At 46.6% G+C, this 18,538-nt stretch overlaps 2 protein-coding genes across 3 annotated transcripts in view; both read right to left on the bottom strand.

The window, feature by feature from the left end:
* The window catches only part of ITGB5 (integrin subunit beta 5), a 125,686-nt gene extending 109,927 nt beyond the window's left edge, over window positions 1-15,759 (bottom strand). Inside the window, exons 1-2 of one of the 2 annotated variants that reach the window (XM_002758724.7) lie at window positions 15,326-15,759; window positions 2,574-2,659 (exon numbers count right to left, since the gene is read on the bottom strand). In XM_002758724.7, coding sequence (XP_002758770.3) covers window positions 2,574-2,659; window positions 15,326-15,395 — 156 coding nt within the window. In that variant the 5' untranslated portion in view covers window positions 15,396-15,759. Of the gene's footprint in view, window positions 1-2,573; window positions 2,660-13,989; window positions 15,045-15,325 lie in introns of those variants that run through there. The other variant, XM_054246253.2, reaches the window with a different exon arrangement.
* The window catches only part of MUC13 (mucin 13, cell surface associated), a 61,248-nt gene continuing 45,298 nt past the window's right edge, over window positions 2,589-18,538 (bottom strand). Inside the window, exon 12 of the mRNA XM_054246254.2 lies at window positions 2,589-2,659. The gene's annotated coding sequence lies outside the window, so the exon portion shown is untranslated. The remainder of the gene's footprint in view (window positions 2,660-18,538) is intronic.

The following is an 18,538-nucleotide window of genomic DNA, read 5'->3' as shown; positions in this document are numbered from 1 at the left end:
TAGTTTCTCAAGGAGATGATGATTTAGTGGGTAACAGGCGTGAAAACAAATTAAACAGAAAGAGGTTATGAGTGCGAAAAAAGCAGAGTACAGGGGAACAAAGAGGTGGTCATGGCCTGCACCTAGCAGACATACAATAAATAGCCACCCAGTAAAATCCTTTGAGCAACTTCTATGTGCTAAGCACCATTCAGGAATACAGCAATGAGGAAAACAGACAGTCCCCTGCCCCTAACACTCCAGTGGAGGGAGCTTACATTCTCATATCAAATAGATATAAAGATAAATGGATGCATGGATGGATGGACAGATGGAGACAGTCAGATACACAGGTCTTTATGAAGTAGATGAAGTTAAACTGATTTTTTTTTCTTTTTTGAGACAGGGTCTTGCTTTGTTGCTCAGGCTGGAGTGCAGTGGCTCGATCTTGGCTCACTACAGCTCCTCCCCTTGGGCTCAAGCAGTCCTCCCACCTTAGCCCCCCAGGTAGCTGGGACTACAGGCATGTACTAGCATATCCAGCTAATTTTTTTTTTTTTGTAGAGATGGAGTTTCATCATGTTGCCCAGGCTGGTCTTGAACTTCTGAGCTCAAGCGATCCACTTGCCTTGGCTTCCCAAAGTGCTGGGATTACAGTTGTGTGCCACTGCACAATGGGCCTGAAATGAATCTTAAAAACAATAAAAAGGTATCAGTCAAGGAAAGGAGGGCCGGGCATGGTGGCTCACACCTGTAATCCTGGCACTTTGGGAGGCCAAGGCAAGAGGATTCCTTGAGGCCAGGAGTTCCAGACAAGACTGGAATACATAAAGATCTCATCTCTAAAAAAAAATGTTTAATTAGCAAAGCATAGTGACACATACCTGTAGTCCCAGCTACCTGGTGGCTGAGGTAGGAGGATTGCTTAAGCCCAGGATGTGGAAGCTGTAGTGAGCTACAACTGTACTACTGTATTCCAGCCTGGGTGACACATCAAGAAAGATCATGTCTCTAAATGAATGAATGAATGAATAAAAGATAGACAGAAAAAGAAAAAGCCAGGAAGGCTCTCCAGGGAGAAGGAGCAACACCGGGAAGATCAAGCAGGGGTTTATCAAGCTGGGCTCTCTGGGGATCTACAGGTGGTTCCCTCTGGCTAAATATCCGTCAGGCAAGAGATGACAGTAGGAGGAAGGCAGGAGCCACAGAGCTTGGATCTGCCCTGCAGGTCACACAGGACGAAAGGAAGATTAAAAAGAGTCATAACAAAGATGGTACAACTAATCACAAATGCAATTAAAGGTTTCTATGTTGGAAAGATTCCTCTCTCAAAGTAAACTGAGAACCCTCAAAGTTTTAAAATTGATGTTTTAGAGAGTTCACATAGCAAGCAAGAGGCCATGTAGTCTGGAGGGAAACGCTTGGGCTCAGAAGTCAGATTAAAACTCCAGCTTTAGCACACTTGTGTGACCTTGAGTGAATCACTTTACTGCTCTGAGCCTCAGATTTTCATCAATGAAACAAGTGTCTTACACCCACCTGACAGAGCTGTTGTGAGAATCAGAGATACTGTATGATGTACAAGCGTATGACATCTAGTAGAGTCCCCACATGATCATTTTTAGCCACATAAATTAAAGGAATCCCTAGACCTCTGAGGCTCCTATGCTGGAGAATAACCCCAGTCTCCCGAGAGCCATCTCTTTGTCCTCCTGACAGGAACCACACACTGAGTTGCAGACTGAGCCAGTCCTAAACAGCAAGTCATGGGTTCTTTAACAAATAACCTTAATGGGGCATTTATACAGGGAGGGTTTGTGACCCAGAAATTTCCCTCAAGACAGGAAATTTAGAAATTGATCATTTTCTGATTAGCCCACCACGTTACATTTCCTTCCCTCCTTCCCTCTCTCTTTCTTTCTTTCCTGATTTATTTAGTAGAGATAGGGTCTTGCTATATTGCCCATGTTGGTCTTAGACTCCTGAGCTCAAGCTTCAAGCAATCCTCCTGCCTTGCCCTGACACAGTGCTGGTGTGAGCCACCATACCCAGCCCACATTGCTTAACAGTACCAATAACCTAACATTGTCCCAAACCTATATCTCTTCCTACAAGGCTTAAAGAAATGGAAGCCATTATCTTTAAATAAAATCATTACATAAAGGCTAATTCCTAATGTTTATTCTCAAGTAAGCCCACTGAGATGACTGGCCTCCACCAACATGCCACCCATTTAGATAGGTTTTGAATCATTATGCAACAAACTCAGTTCGCAAGCTCAGGTCTTTTGGAGTTCTTATACCAGAGATCGGAATACTACAGAAGAATCCTAACTGGTTTCTAAACAAAAGAGAAGGAAAGTCTTGTTTCCCCAAAATAGAATTAACATTCCACACTATTAAGAAACCCAGTTTAACTTATTGTTTCATAAACCTGGATTTGTCATTGCTCTGGCTTGATGGGGAAGAGGCAGCTTACAGAATCTGCATAGGGTTTTTATGTACAGCGAATTGGTATGCTGTCGTGTTGCCCCCTCCTCACCATCACCCTCGCAACATTTCTTTTCTTTGTCCTCCCCTCCCCCACCCACATACCTCTTTGGAGCACCAGGCACATTTTGGGTGGATTAGCAGACATTCTTCACATGAGGTGGCACTTCCACTAGCACATATGTTGAGACCTTTAAAGCAAGATAAAGATGCACCAATTAGTTCATGGCTATAAATTTCATGGATCAGGCCTTGGAATAAGTGGGGGGAATCACGTCCTTCTTTAACAGCAGACCTCTCAGAGTCTGAAGGGTGCAGGTCCCAATGCTAATTGCAGGTTAAGGCTCATTTGCTGAGGCTGCACGTTGAGTTTTTGAAGCATTCACCAAGCATGCACATTTGTGTTAGGAACTTCCATTTCTTCTGCTGGGCCCACTTAGATTTTCATTTCCCCTATGACTCAGAAAATCCTCTTTCGCTGAGAGAGAACAAGGCCACTTTACATTTAGTCTGTCCAAAATGACAAAAATAGTACAAAAAAGAAAAGAAAAAGGAACAGATTGGTTTTATTCAGGCATTTTTTAAAAAAAGAAAATCCTAAATCAAATACTCACTCTCATGTCAAAATTTACAGTGCACTGAAAGAAGCCATGTATCCCAGGAATACAATGTTGAATTAAGATAGAGGAAATCCTTTGATTCAACATATCTAGTAATAGGTCAAATAAGAAAAACCCAAGGCTGGGCATGTTGTCATGCCTATAATAATCCCAACATTTTGGAGGCAAAAGCAGGAGGATTGCTTGAGCCTAGGAGTCTGAAACCAGCCTAGGCAAGATAGGGGCCCTGTCTCTAAGAAAGACAAAATTTCACTAGGTGTAGTAGTATGCACTTGTAGTTACAGCTACTCCAGAAGCTAAGGCAAGAGGATCACTTGAGCCCAGGAGGTCAAGGTTGCAGTGAGCCATGATCATACCACTGCACTCCAACCTGGGCAACAGAGGGAGACCCAGTCCCAAAAGATCAAAAAAAAAAAAAAAAAAAAGTAAAAGAAAAGAAACTGAAGAACCACCCCAAAATGGAAAGACATCCTGTGCTCATGGTTTGGAAGAATATTGTTAAAATGTCCATGCTATCCAGTGTAAAAATTTAATTCACTCTTTATCAAAATTCCAATGGTGTTTTTCACAGAAAAAGAAAAAGCAATCCTAAAATTTATACAAAAGCACAAAAGTTTGTATGAAACCTGAATAGCCAAAGCAACTGTAAGCAAGAACAAAGGTGGAGGTATTGTATTACCTGATTTTGAAATATACTACAAAGCAACTATAATTAAAACAGCATGGTACTGGCATAAAAACAAACATATAGACCAATGGAACAGAATAAAGCACCCAGAAATAAATCCAGGCATTTACAGTGAACTGATCTTCAACAAAGTGGTCAAGAAAACACAATGTGGAAAGGCCGGTCCCTTCAATAAATGGTTTTGGGGCAACCAGATATCTACATACAGAGAATGAAACTGGACCCTTATCTCACACTGTATTTTAAAAATCAACTCAATATGGATTAAAACCTTAAATGTAACACCTGAAATGTAAAACTGCCAAGAGAAAACATATGAGAAAGCCTTCCTGACATTGGACTAGGCAATGATTTTTGAATATTATCCTAGAAGCACAGGCAACAAAAATGAAAATAGGCAAATGGAATTCTATCAAACTAAAAAGCTTCTGCACAGCAAAGAACAGAGTGAAGAAACAACCTACTATATGCAAGAGAATATTTGCAAACCATACATCTGATAAGTGGTTAATATCCAAATACATGAAGAATTCAAACAATCAGGCCAGGTGTGGTGGCTCACGCCTGTAATCCAAGCACTTTGGAGGCCAATGTGGGTAGATCACCTGAGGTCGGGAGTTCAAGACCAGACTGACCAACATGGTGAAACCCCGTCTTAAAAAAAAAAAAAAAAAAAGAATTCAAACAACTCAATGTTAAGGAAACAAATAACCCAATTAGAAAAATGAGCAACAGTCCAGGCATGGTGGCTCATGCCTATAATCCCAGCACTTTAGGAGACTGATATGTGTAGATCACCTGAGGTCAGGGGTTTGAGACCAGCCTGGGCAACATGGTCAAACCCTGTCTCTACTAAAAATACAAAAATTAGCTGGGTATGGTGGGGCACCCTTGTAATCCCAGCTACTCGAGAGGCTGAGGCACAAGAATCACTTGAACCCAAGAGGCAGAGGCTGCAGTGAGCCAAGAGAGCGCCACTGAACTTCAGCCTGGGTGGCAGAATGAGACTCTGTCTCAAAAAAAAAAAAAAAGAAAAGAAAAGAAAAATGAGCAACGGACCTAATAGACATTTTCCAAAAGAAGACATACAAATAGCTAACACATATATGAAAAAATGTCCCACATCACTAATCATCAGGGAAATGCAAGTTAAAATGACAACAAGCTATCATTTCATACCTGTTACAATGGCTGTTATCAAAAAGACAGGCCAGGCAGAGTGGCTCACACCTGTAATCCCAGCACTTTGGGACACTGAGGTGGGTAGACCACATGAGGTCAGGAGTTCGAGACCAGCCTGGCTAACATGGTGAAACCCCATCTCTACTAAAAAATAAAATAAAATAAAATTTAAAAATAGGCAGGCATCGTGGTACATGCCTGTAATTCCAGATACTCCAGAGGCTGAGGCAGGACAATCACCTGAACCCGGGAGGCGGAGGTTGTAGTGAGCCAAGATGGCACCACTGCCCTCCAGCCTGGGCGACAGAGCAAGATTCTTTTCTTTTTCTCCAAAAAAACAAAAAGACAAAAGATTGCCAGTGCTAGCAAGAATGTGGATAAAAGGGAACCAGGAAACTCTGTACACTGTTAGTGGGAATGTAAATTAGTACAGTTATTAGGGAAAATGGTATTGAGATTCCTTAAACTAGAACTACTGTGTGTTTCAGCAATTCCACTTCTGGGTATACAGCCAAAGAAAATGAAATCAGTGTGTCAAAGACATACCTGCACCCCCATGTTCCTTGCAGCACTATTCATAACAGCCAAGATATGCATTCAACAGACAGATGAAGAAAATGCGATTTTTAAAAAAGTGGTATATACATACAATGGAAACTATTCAGCCTTAAAAAAATGGAGCAAATCATTCCAGGATGAACCTGGAGAAGACTATTAAGTCAGGCACAGAAAGATATACTGCATTATGTCATTTATATGTGGAGTTGAAAAAAGCTGAACTCAGAGAAACAGAGAGTAAAACGGTAGTTGCCATTGCTGGTGGGGGTGGGGTGGAGAAAGGGGGATGGTTAAAGGGTACAAAGTTTCAGTCAGAGAGAATAAATAAGTTCTGGAGATCTATGATGCAGAATGGTGACTACAGTTAATAATAATGCATTGTATACTTGAGAATTGCTAAGAGAGTAGATCTTAAACACTCTCACCACACACACAAAAAGGTAACTATAGGAGGTGAAGAACATGTGAATTAGCTGGATTGCAGTAATCACTGCAAATGTTTACATATAGTAAAACATCATATCAAATATATACAATTTTTATTTGTCAACCATACCTCCATAAAGCTGGAAAAAGAAAAGAAACATTCAGAAAGTAAAAGAGAAGAAGTGCCAAAATAGGGGTTAAAAAAAAAAATCAATGTCTTGTAACTGGAACATTTCCCTAATTTGCTAATTTTAACTCCCTGCCTCTCCTTTGTCACTAGCAGCAAAAACTCACAGAAACTGCAAATGGCATAATTGCTGACTGGGAGAGGAGTGGGTGCAGGAGGTGGTGGAGTGGGGAAGGAAGCTTTACCATGTCACCCCAGGGACTTTAGAAGGAAGAAATACCAATTGAGATAAGGATGGTAGCTGGGACAGAAGAGGAGAGAGGAACAGCCAGAACCTGAGAGACTAGGAAGAAAGGAAGAGAAGCTTTGAGAGCCCACAGGGGGTGAGAACAAGGGTTTTCACCAGCCCTAAGCCAGAATCCTCAGCCTCATCCTCAATGACCTCACCCAGGGAGGCCTGCAGCAGGAGGCTCTGGTGCTGCTGGGACCCACCCACCGTGTCTCACCTTACTTCAAGAGGAAAAGCCATCCGAGGCCCAAAGGTGGACCAAGAAGGTCTGAACACAACCTACTGGGCAGCTTGACCTGCCTGTGCTGATAACCTTCTAATTTTAAATGAATTCACTCACTCAGTGAGTTTTCTTTTTTTGATTTCTTGTTTGTTTGAGACAGGGGTTGGCTGTTTCCCAGGCTGGAGTGCAGTAATGCTATCACTGTAGCCTCAAACTCCTGGCCTCAAGTGATCTCCCCACCTTAGCCTCCCAAGTAGTTGGGACTGCAGGTACACACTACCCTACCTGGCTAATTTTTTTTTTAATTTTTAATTTTTGGTGGAGACAGAGTCTTGCCATGTTGCCCAGTCTGCTCTCAAACTCCTGGGCTCAAGTGATCCTCCTGCCTGAGCCTCCCAAAGTGCTAGGATTACAGGCATGAGCTACCACACTTGGCTCACTCAGCGATTCAAATCCAGGAAACTCTGCATTCAACGAACCCTAAATGCTTAGCACTGGACTGGGGGATGCTAGAGATGCACAGGTGAATAATCCACCAGCCCTTGATGTCCAGGAACTCACAGTGTGCCAGGTACAGGTACCAGATAGGTACTCCAAGATCCAAAACCACAGGCTGTATGCTGATACGTATAGTGCCAGACTCACTCCCTTGGCATCTTTCCTCTCTCCACCTATTAATATTTCAGAGTTTGGACTTTGTTGGATGAGTCACTCGGCACCAATAAGCATTTTGAAAAGGAAGGAAGCAATGAATAAAAAACTAAACAGTGAAGTTCACAAATGTCAGAGTGTTAGTCCAGGTCATAGAAACAGGAACTAGCAGCCCAGACGATGGCCACATCTCATCTTCGTTGCTGCTGCATAGTGACTATTCTAAGTTCAGTGGCAACTCCCTGTATCTCTTTTGCTTAATGTCTCTGAAGCCCAAGGTTTATTGCAAACTATAATCTAAAAATATGTTCTTCTGAAACTTACTGACTCACCCCTGTGTTTATCAATCATCCAGGGAGACACCACGTCCGGTTGGTCATTCCTTCAAGATGCAAGAAATGTTTATCCTAAGCCAACCCTTCCTGTCTGCAACCTCCAGCTCCAACAGCCCAAGGCAGGCCCTCTGGTCTAAATTCCTGCCACAGCCTCCTAGTTGGCCTCTTTCCATTCAGGCTCTCCCCACTTCTGTACACCCCAGAGGTCCAGGATCAGACAACTAGCACTAAAACAGACATATACCTGCAATTGGCATTTCCTGATCCAGAATATTCAGTGGGGTAACAGAAGTGAATACAGAAGCTAGAATGGCCTTTCTGCCTTGAAGTTGGCAATGCCCTGGAATGCTTCTCCCCCCACCCTGAATCAGGCCCTCACATTTGTCACACAATGGACAAAAGAGTCCCAGTATAGACTCTTGCAACTAAACAGCCATATGTCTACATGTTACTATGAAATGCAAAAATGCTCTAGAAAGGTTCTATCCCAGCAGTTCTCATCCTAGACTGCCTTTATGAACATCAGACATCTGTGCAACACTCAACAATACCAACCTTACAGATCTGACTTCTATTTTTAAAACAGCAATTCACATAATGGAGTACTACACAGCTTTAAAGAAAGAATGAGCATGCTCTCCGTACTGACATGAAGCTAAGTTAAAAATAAAAAGCAAGATCATACTGTGTTTTGCGCTGCCTTTGAATAAAAACGGAAGAGGGATATTTGTAACATATGCATAGAAACCCTCAGGATACATAAGAAAGCTTATTAGCTTTATAATAGGACTTATATAGGAATAATCTGTTTAGGAAAAGGGGTCACAGAAATATCCTGCACTGAAGGGCAACAAGAAAGAAGAGAGGCTTCTCACTTTCAGTTATACTTTTAAAAAATTACGGGAATATATTACCTATCAAAAGGTAATTTTTTAAAAAGGCGATTGATTACCTCTATGTTCCTCTTCCAAATTCTATCTAATCATGGGAAAAAACATCAGACAAATCCCAAGAGGGGGATGACCTACAAAATATCTGACCAGTACTTTCCTTGTTTTTCCGTAAAAAAACAAGGAAAAGACTGAGAAACTGTCATAGCCATAGGAATCCAAGGTGACATGACAACTCAGTGTTTTGTGGTGTCTTGGATGGGATCCCAGAATGGAGAAAAGACTTAGGTAAACACTAAGGAAATCTAAACTGATGGACTTTAGTTAATAATAATATGTCAATATGGTTCATTAATTGTAATAAAGGTACCATACTAACGTAAGCTGTTAATAATAGGCAAAGCTGGGTGTGAGGTAGATGGGAACTCTTTGCACTACCTTCTCAATTTTTCTGGAAATCTAAAATTGTTCTAAATTTTTAGAAAGCTTTTCTTTAGGACCAGGCACATCGTCTGTAATCCCAACACTTTGCAAGGACCAGGTGGGAGGATCAACTGAGGCCAGGAGTTAAAGCTGCAGTGGGCCACGATCGTGACAATGCACTCCAGCCTGGGTGACAGAGCGAGATTCTGTCTTTCTAAAAAACATATATAAATAAGAGAGACACCAAGCACAGTGACTCATGTCTATAATCCCAGCACTTTGGGAGGCTGAGGCAGACAGATCACCTGAGGTCAGGAGTTCAAGACCAGGTTGGCCTACATGATGAAACCCCATCTCTACTAAAAATACAAAAAATTAGCCAGGCATGGTGGCGCATGCCTGTATCTCAGCTACGTAGAAGACTGAGGCACGAGAATCGATTGAACGCAGGAAGCAGAGGTTGCAGTAAGCCCAGATCACATCACTGTACTCCAGCCTGGGCAACAGAGCGGGACTCCATCTCAAAAAAAAAAAAGTAAGAAAAAAGGAAAAGAAAAAGAGGTACATATGTAAAGGTATTTATTTATTTATTTATTTTTGAAACAGTCTCTAACTGTTGCCCAGGTTGGAGTACAGTGGCGTGATCTCAGCTCACTGCAACCTCGGCCTCCGAGGTTCAAGTGATCCTCCTGCCTCAGCTTCCTGAGTAGTTGGGATTACTGGCACATGCCACCATGCCCAGCTAATTTTTATATTTTTAGAAGAGACTGGGTTGGCCAGGGTGGTCTCGAACTCCTGACCTCAGGAAATCCACCTGAATCGGCCTCCCAAAGTGCTAGAATTACAGGTGTGAGCCACTGTGCCTAGCCAAAATATTTTAAATAAAGTTTTTCTAAGGCCATTAAAATCCTTGGAGGAGAGGAGGGATCAATTGAGCACTAAGCATTGTGGCTGTGTCAGGGACAGAGGTAAATGAGGCCAGGGCAATTCACCAGGTCGCAGGTGAGACAGACCAGCTGCAGCCCCTAGTTTCTCTAATGGAATGGGCCATGAGAGCAGGAGGAGGACGAGATGGTTCTACTCTACCCACGGATGCAGGAAAAGAAAACAGGATATCCTGGGCATAAAAGATCCAAGGAATTGTTCTGTCCTTGTTGGTTATATGACCTAGGGCAAGTCACTTCACCTACTTCAGCTTCCTCATGCAAACAATTCAGGGAGTGGACCAAATGGCCTCCACACCAGCTCAAAAAATCCTGACACAAGATTGGCCATGGTGGCTCATGCCTGTAAGCCCAGCACTTTGGGAGGCCGAGGCGGGCAGATCACCTGAGGTCAGGAATTCAAGACCAGCCTAGCCAACATGGAGAAACCCCATCTCTACTAGAAATACAAATATTAGCCAGGCGCAGTGGTGCATGCCTATAATCTCAGCTACTTGGGAAGCTGAGGCAGGAGAATCGCTTGAACCTGGGAGGAAGAGGTTGTGGTGAGCAGAAATCGCACCACTGCACTACAACCTGGGCGACAGACCAAGACTCCATCAAAAAAAAAAAAAAAAAATCCTGACACATTCCAACAGAATCTCTTTTTCCCAGGATGTTTCTTCCTAAGACGCCACATTCATAGTACCTGACTTCAAAGCTAGCTGTAGAAGGCAGCAGGGAATTGAGGATGGGATGCATCCCCTCTTCACCTCCCAATTACCAAGACTCAGGTTCATCCCCTATTCATTCAACAAATATGTGTCTGGCACTGTTCTAGGCACGGAGAATGCAGAGATGAATAAACCTAACAAGACTCCCTTATTCACGAAGCTCACATCCTGGCTGAGGGAGAATTCTACTTAGGGGAAATAGACAGTGAGTAAGATATGTAATTACATTAGATGGTGATGCGTGCTAAGGACAAAAATTAAAGAAGGAAAGCAGATGAAAAGAACATGGGATATAGGGAAGAGGCTGCAGCTTTAGCTGGGAGTGGCCAGAGAAAACTTGGCTGAGCAGGAGATGCTAAGAAAAGGGTTGCAGGGTGGAGGAAGACATGCAGATATCCTGGAGAAGAGTATTCCAGGCAGGGAGAAGGGCTGCGGTGGGAGCACGGCTGGCATGCTGGAGGGACAGTGGGAGGCCCATGCTGCTGGAGCAAAGGATGCAAAGGGAAAGTGGTGAAGGAAGCTTTCTGGGACGCATGGAAGGAAAGCCATGGAAGTCGGAGGAGAGTTCACAGAGCTTGGCAGGACTCTGGGAAGCCGTTCGAAGGTTTTAAGCAGAGAGACATGATCTGACTTGAGCTGGATTTCAGGATCACTCTGAGTGGGAGCTGAGAATAACTAAAGGGAACAAGTTGCAGAAGTAGATCCCAGCTCTACAAGAGACAACTAGCTCGGAAAACGTCTGGCTGGAGTTGGGAAGGGAATCACATAAACAGAGGGCAGGCTACCCTGCAGTGCCTTCAAAGCCTCAGCCTTAAGGGATGAGTCAAGCCTGTCTTGGAACAAACTTTTCACCAAGTGGCCCGGGAAGCAAACCCTGCATTCAACGGAAGCAAGAAGCTTAGAAACAAATGGGCGCCTCTAAATAAAGCGTTCCTTTACATTTATAGAGGCCATTAATCCCATTCCAACCGGAAAGAACGAAAACAAACCATGGCAGTCAGCTCTCCAAGGCCCTCAGCTCCAGCCAACTGGAAATACCTGTGAAAAGAGACCCTATCCCATTAACCCAGCTGCACACTGCCATGTGAAAGGGGTCCTATTATTAAGAGGCATGTAATTGTCCCACATTACTGATATCGTTAAAGCATCTCAGAATATTTCCATGGCCAGGCTGCAGAAGAAAAAGTAGTTACCAGGGCACACAGGCACAAAGAGCCTTTTGCCAAACTACTTAGATATTTTAATTCCCCGTTGCCTCAGTAGCTAAGTAAGCATGGAGAACAAGCAGGCGGGGAATACTAATTAGAGCTAATTAAACCCTGCCCTCTTCTGCCTCCATCCCCTTTATAAAAAGCTCCCCCAACTCAAGGATGATGGAGTTAAAATGTAAATCCATAGGATAAACAGCAGTCTACAGACCAATGATGCGCTGTTTGCATTTCATTGTCCTGTCAGCTCTAAACCAGTGCCTGGTTAGCTACGAAGAGCTGCAGACACAGCCAGATTCCAACAACCCCATCACAGATCACAGGAAATGTGGTAGGGGGTGAGGGGGAGGGGAAGGGTGCTGACAACAAGAGTCCACTAAATAAAACAAAGAGCTTTTTAGGATGTGCAGGGCGTTCACTAGAAGAACACCTGATTGCTTTTTAAAAAGAAATGAATGTGATAGCACACATAATTCCAGTGGTGTTGCAGAATCAAGACGGTGCTCCTCTCTGTCTTGGCAAAGGCAGTGTGGAAAAGCCTCACCTCAGTGAGAGCCCTGGTTTTGTGGGATGACCAGGTCCTAGGGTTCGGTCTGCAGTCTCTTGGCCATAAGTTAATAGAGAGAGCAGGAGATAACCCTTGGTAGGGTCGGGAAGGGGTTGTCAGCCGGCCAGGGACTTGTTTGAAATAAGTCCCTGAAACCTAAGGTCAGTTTCCCGTTGGAAATCTGACTGAGATGAAAGTGAGGTTAGAGTAACAGAGAGAGCCACTCAGCCACTGGTCCAGGGACACCCAGGCAGGCATGGCCTTGAGGGTCATCTTTCTTTTCTCGGAGTAAGTTTTTTTCTTTCAAATCATGTTTCTCGTAGCAAGACAGAAACACACCCTGAATAAAGTACCCGTAGTGCTTCAAGAAGAAGGTGAGGGAAGAAAAAAAATACCAGAATGTTGAAGTTAATTCAGCAACACGGAGAAACTAGGAGACATCACACAGATGTGAGTCAGCCTCTGCTAACCCTGAGAAGCTTCACGGCCTTAAGAGGTAAGCAGCAAGTTCTGGAGGCCAGTGACATGGCTTGCTCCACTACCACCATCAAAACCGGTGGTCAAAGAAATGGGCGGAGGCTGGGTGTGGTGGCTCACACCTGTAATCCCAGCACTTTCGGAGGCCGAGGCAGGCGGATCACCTGAGTTTGAGACCAGCCTGACCAACATGGATAAACGTCGTCTCTTCTAAAAATACAAAATTAACCAGGTGTGGTGGCGCATGCCTGTAATCCCAACTACTCAGGAGGCTGAGGTAAGAGAATCACTTGAACCTGGGAGGCAGAGGTTGCAGTGAGCTGATATGGTGCCATTGCACTCCAGCTTGGGCAACAGGAGCAAAACTCCGTCTCAAAAAAAAAAGAGAGAGATGAGCCATGGGAAAAGGGAACCCGAAAGAGTTGCAAATGAACCACTATGCTCAGTGTTTTTCTCCTCCCTACGCTGAGTCAGATAGGACAAAGGGCACTGGACCAACCCTGTCCCTGGTTCACCACTCCTGATCCAAGTACAGGGGAACGGCAAGTCACTTCCTTCCTGAGCCCAGGTGAGAAAATGGACATCACTGTGAAGATGTGAACTTTGAAAAACAGAAAGCACGATGCAAGTGGAAAATAATGTATTTTTTTAAAATTATTTGCGGCCTGGCACGGTGGCTTATGCCTTTAATCCCAGCACTTTGGGGGGCCAAGGCAGGCAAATCACCTGAGGTCAAGAGTTCAACACCTGCCCGGCCAACCTGGTAAAACCCTGACTTCACTAAAAATACAAAAATTAGTCAGACATGCTGGTGGTGCCTGTAATCCCTGCTACTCCAGAGACTAAGGCCGGAGAATCGCTTGAACCTGAGAGGTGGAGGTTGCAGTGAGCCGAGATGGCACCAATGCACTACAGACTGGGCTACAAGAGTGAAACTCTGACTTAAAAAAAAAAAATTGCAACTGGAAATTATTATAATTCTGTTTATCAGAATTACAGAATGTCAAGCTGGAGAGGAACTTAGAAGCCATCTCCTTTGGCAGTTTCTAAACTTCTGATTTTCAAAGAAAACTAGGATTTAAAAACAAAAAAGAAACAGAAAAAGAGAAGGGGAGGTTAACATAGGATTGCCAGATTTTCTTATTTTGCCAAAATTAAAATCTATTATCACTAAAAAGTATTAAAGGAACATTTCCCCCCAAAAAAGAAAAAGTGCCTACTTTCAAACTAAAGGAAAGTCCTTGTGGAGCAGGGAAGTGTTGACAACAATACATTCCCGTGTGTTGCGGGATACTTCTCCCTTCTCTTTGCTTTCCCTAGGGACCCATGAAAATATCCATGATGGGCACTGGCTGCCGGATGGGTGTTTGGAATCCACACATCTACTCCAAGCTCTGGAGTTATTTTCCCATTTAAAACTAAAAACAAAACCTTGCTACAGTATTACGTTTTAAGTAGGGTCTGAACAAATTTTTTGTTTACTCAGACCCCTCTTCCACTCTTAAACCTAAACCTCCACAGCCTTCATGTAAATGAGACAGCCTGGGGGAACAGTCCTCCCCTCTGGCATCCAGGCAACCACTTGGCTCACAAGAGCAATCGAGTATCTCCGGCTGGAAAGTGAATAGAGCACTCTTATTTCCCAAAGGAAAGGAGAAAGTCCGCATCCCAAACAAGTGCATCCTTCCTCGAGGGCCTCCGAACTGCCACGTCTGGTCCTCTCTCAACGCCGAAAACTAAGAGCAGGTAACCGAGGGATCCTCGCAGATGCCAACCCACGACAGCGTCGGGCTAAGGCAATTTCCACAGCCCCTGTCCTCGGCTCCAGAATCCACCACAGTTAGGGGAGTGTGAGGCTCGGAGTGTGTGCAAATCTCGGGAGAAAGTCGGGCAGAAGGAATATGATACAGTCCCAGGTGGGGCCGCGGTTTGGGACGCAGGTTCCCCCTCGGGTTTGCGGTTTTCTGGGTGAGGGTGAGGAGGAAGCAGGCGGGGAGAGGGCTGCATCTTCAAACGAAGGCGGCTGGTCTAGGCGCAGCGAATTCCAGGATTCGCTCGGGGCCCTGTGCCCCCGCGTTTCAGGAGACGAGCCCTCCGGAGCGGAGGTGGCCCCGGGCTTTGGCTGGGGCTTCGAGTCTCTCTTGCTTCCCCGAGAACCGGGCACCAGCAGCACCCCCCCTTGCCTGTCCCCGGCCGGCCACAAGGGTCGCTTTGTGCCCGTGAACGGAGAGCCCGGGCCCTAAGTCAGGGCTGGTGGCGGTCCTCCCCGTGCCCTGGGCGCGGGCGCGGACGGGCTAGGTCAGCAGACGGGCCGGGCTGTTTACACAGGAAGGGAAGCTCCTCCTCAGCCCGGGAGGGGACAGGCGACTCCCGACAGCCCGGCGGGACTGCGCGCCGGGGTTGGCGCACGCAGTTCGGGAGAGCCCAGCGGGGCTGTCCCCAAGCGACTGGCCCACCAGGGACTGCCCCGGGGGCGCTCCCCGCCCCTCCGAGACGCCCGCCCGCGGCTGTGTGCGCGACAAAGTTTCTTTAGGCACCGCGGGCGACGCGGCTTACCTGCGAGCCGGGGCAGGAGCGCGCAGAGCCCCAGGAGGCAGGCGTACAGCGGCGCTGGGGCCCGCGGCATGGTGGGGCGCCTGCCTCAGCGGCGGCGAGGGCGCTGCACTCCGCGGGGGCGTGCGGGCGGGCGGGGGCCGGAGCGCGGGGGCCGAGGGCTGGGGGCCGCAGCCGCATGCCCCGCGCGCAGCTCCGGCTCACGGCGCCCGCTCTGGCCCGCGCCCCGCCGCCACCATCCCTCCCGCAGCGCTCACGGCCGAGTCCCGGGGCCTCGGCTGCCCTGGCTGGCGGGCCGGGACGCCTGGGGTGTCGCGGCTCGGGACGGCCCTGGCGGTCGGCTCTAGGCAGGGGAGGGGCTGGCTCCGCTCCGCGGCCGCGACTTGGGCTCCTAGACGCGCCCCGCGCCGAGGCTCCCCCGCGCGCCGGCACACTCTGCCCTTCGCCTCCGCCCCTTCCTTTCCTCCCTCCGGCCCGCCAGGCTCCACTTTCCTCCTCTCCTTTCTCCTCCCCTTCTCTCCCCTGCCAGGCCCCCGCCCGGCCGCCACACGGTCAGCTTACGGCGAGGCGGGGCGGGGCGAGCTCCGGGCCGGGCCAGCTCCGCCCTGTGCGGGGACCGGCCCGGGACGCGGAGGCCGGACTGGCCCAGGTGGAAGTCGCTTGCGGCTCACTGGAGGCGTGGGGGGCTCGAAAACACTGAGTAGAGCCCGCTCGGGTTGCTTAGCCCCCAGTCGCCACGGGAAGGGAGCGGATATTACTTGGGCCAAAGACAGTTGCTAGACTGCGAGAGGGAGAGCAGGTACTGGGGTCGGGCCGGGGCCACTCCTCCTCCCAAAGCCGCACGGCCGGCGGCCTTCGCCCAAGGTGGGACGTAGCCGCCCGTGCGTGGAACCTCAAGGCGACTTCTGGATGGGCAAGGGAGGGCACAGTGGGGCGTGGAGGCACAGGTAAAACCTAGGTTTCACCTTTTTTTTTTTTTTTTTTTTTTTTTTTTAACTGCATCTCGCTCTCACTCCGGCTGGGGTGCAATGGCCCAATCTCGGCTCACTGCAGCCTGGACTTCCTGGACTCAAGGGAACCTCTGCCTTAGCCTCCTGAGTCTCTGGGACTACAGGCGAGCACCACCACACCCGGACAATTTTTACATGTTTTTAGAGATGGGGGTCTTGCTGTGTTGCCCAGGCTAATCTCGAACTCCTGGGCCCAAGCAGTCTTCCTGTGTCTGCCTCCTAAAGTGCTGAGATGATAGGCGTGAGCCACCTCGCCCGGCCCCTTTTCACTTTTTAACGTTTGCACCTTTCAGGGATTTGAGACTGGCCAATATGCCGCTATACTTCGTTTTCCTTACTGATAACCTGTCAGTTTCCATGATCAAACAGACTCAAAAGCATGTCCTCAGGCTTTCAATTTATCATTTACGTATGAGCTGGATCTGAATTGGCCAATGAGGAGTGGGGTGGGGTCTTCTTGAGTTGGTGCCGCAAAAGATCCCTTGGGTTTGGCTTGGCTACAGCAAGTGGTTTGTAGTCAAGAGGGAGAAGGTAGGGGAAGTTACAATAGAATACCTACCACGTACAGAGAGCTCACTGCCAGTCAGGCACTGTTCTAAGTGCTTTACCCTTATTAACTCATTTCATCCTCCCGATAAACCCTACCGTTATCCAGTTGAGGAAACGGAGGGACAGAGGGGTTAACTGCTGGAGGAAGTGACAGCTGGGATGCCTTGTTCAAAAGTGCAGCATGGCTTGGCTAAAACGGAAGCAGTAAGGGCTAAAGAACAAAGGGGTCTCACCTTTGTAGGTCAGGGACCAGGTGGGAGAATGGCTTGGAGGGCCCAGTGGAAAACTGTCCTACCTGCCCAGCTTAAGGAGTTTGGATGTTAACCTTTATTTGTCACCTCCTCCCAAACTCTAACAAGGTGGTGCCTCAATTCCTGAGGAAGTAAACTTCTTGAAGTACAGTATAGTGTGCCTGGGTGCAAAGATGCAGCAGTCCATAGCAAGCTCCTTTATAGTATTTGTGAAAGGAAAATAAATCTTGGGGCCCCAAAATCACTAAGCCAGGAGAAAAGTCAATCTGGGAACCATGTCAGGCAAACCTGCCTCCCATTCTGTTCCTAAATAAGATAGCTACAAAGTTAAGAAGCTACATACCTCCCTCACAATTTGCCTACAGGAAGTCCTTGTGGAGGAAGGACAGACAGAACTCAAAGCCATCCCTCTGAGGCTCATCTGAGACAAAAGAATATCCGATTGCTCCCTCCTCCCTATTGTTTGTGTGAACATACAGATTCACTGAGCCAGACTAAATTATTCTGTGGAAAGCTTATCCAGGACTCAAAAGAATGCAACCTTTTGTCTCTTATCTGCTTCTAACCTGGAAGCCCCCACTTCATGTTGTCCTGTCTTACAAAACCGAACAAATGTACATCTTACACATATTGATTGGTATCTCGTATCTCCCTAAAACGTATAAAAGCAAACTGTACCCCCCGATCATCTTGGGCACATATCAGGACTTCCCATTATTGCCACATCCTTAACCTTGGCAAAATAAACTTTCTAAATTTACTGAGACCAGTCTCAGATATTTTGGGTTAACATATTCTTTAATATCTTCATGCTTGTTTTGATGGAAAATGCTTGTCCCTAAACATTTTACAGGAACTGCCCTGGGTTTATCTTGGAGCTACCTGCCCCTCAGGTCAGTGGCCTTGGAGCTACTCTTATCCCAGTTTTCGAGGCAGTGATTATAAATAAAGGGGCCAGCAGCATGTGGCTCATTCCTCTAATTCTAGCACTTTGGGAGACCGAGGCGGGTGGATAGCTTGAGGCCAAAGTTCGAGACAAGCCTGGCCAAACATGGTGAAACCCTGTCCCTGCTAAAAATACAAAAATTAGCTGAGTATGGTGGCTGGTGCTTGTAATCCCAGCTACTCTGGAGGCTAAGGCCTGTGAATCACTTGAACCCAGGAGAAGGAAGTTGCAGTAAGCCAAGATTGAGCCACTGCACTCCTGCCTGGGCGAGACTGTGTCTCAATCAGTCAATCAATCAAAGCTCTGAAAGAGCTTGAGCTATGAGATGTTGTGTCCCAAGTGGTGATTTTAAAAGATTTGTCTGGCAGGGGTGTGTAGGATAGATTAGATGGAAGGAGAGTGGAGTCCTAGAAACTGGGTAAATTGCATTAATAACTACCATAAAAATTAGCATTTTCCA

Source organism: Callithrix jacchus, chromosome 15, assembly GCF_049354715.1.
Source record: "Callithrix jacchus isolate 240 chromosome 15, calJac240_pri, whole genome shotgun sequence".
In the NCBI taxonomy this organism is placed as follows: Eukaryota; Metazoa; Chordata; class Mammalia; order Primates; family Cebidae; genus Callithrix; species Callithrix jacchus.
Note: the sequence above shows the minus strand (reverse complement) of the source record. Positions and strands in the feature narration are given on the sequence as shown.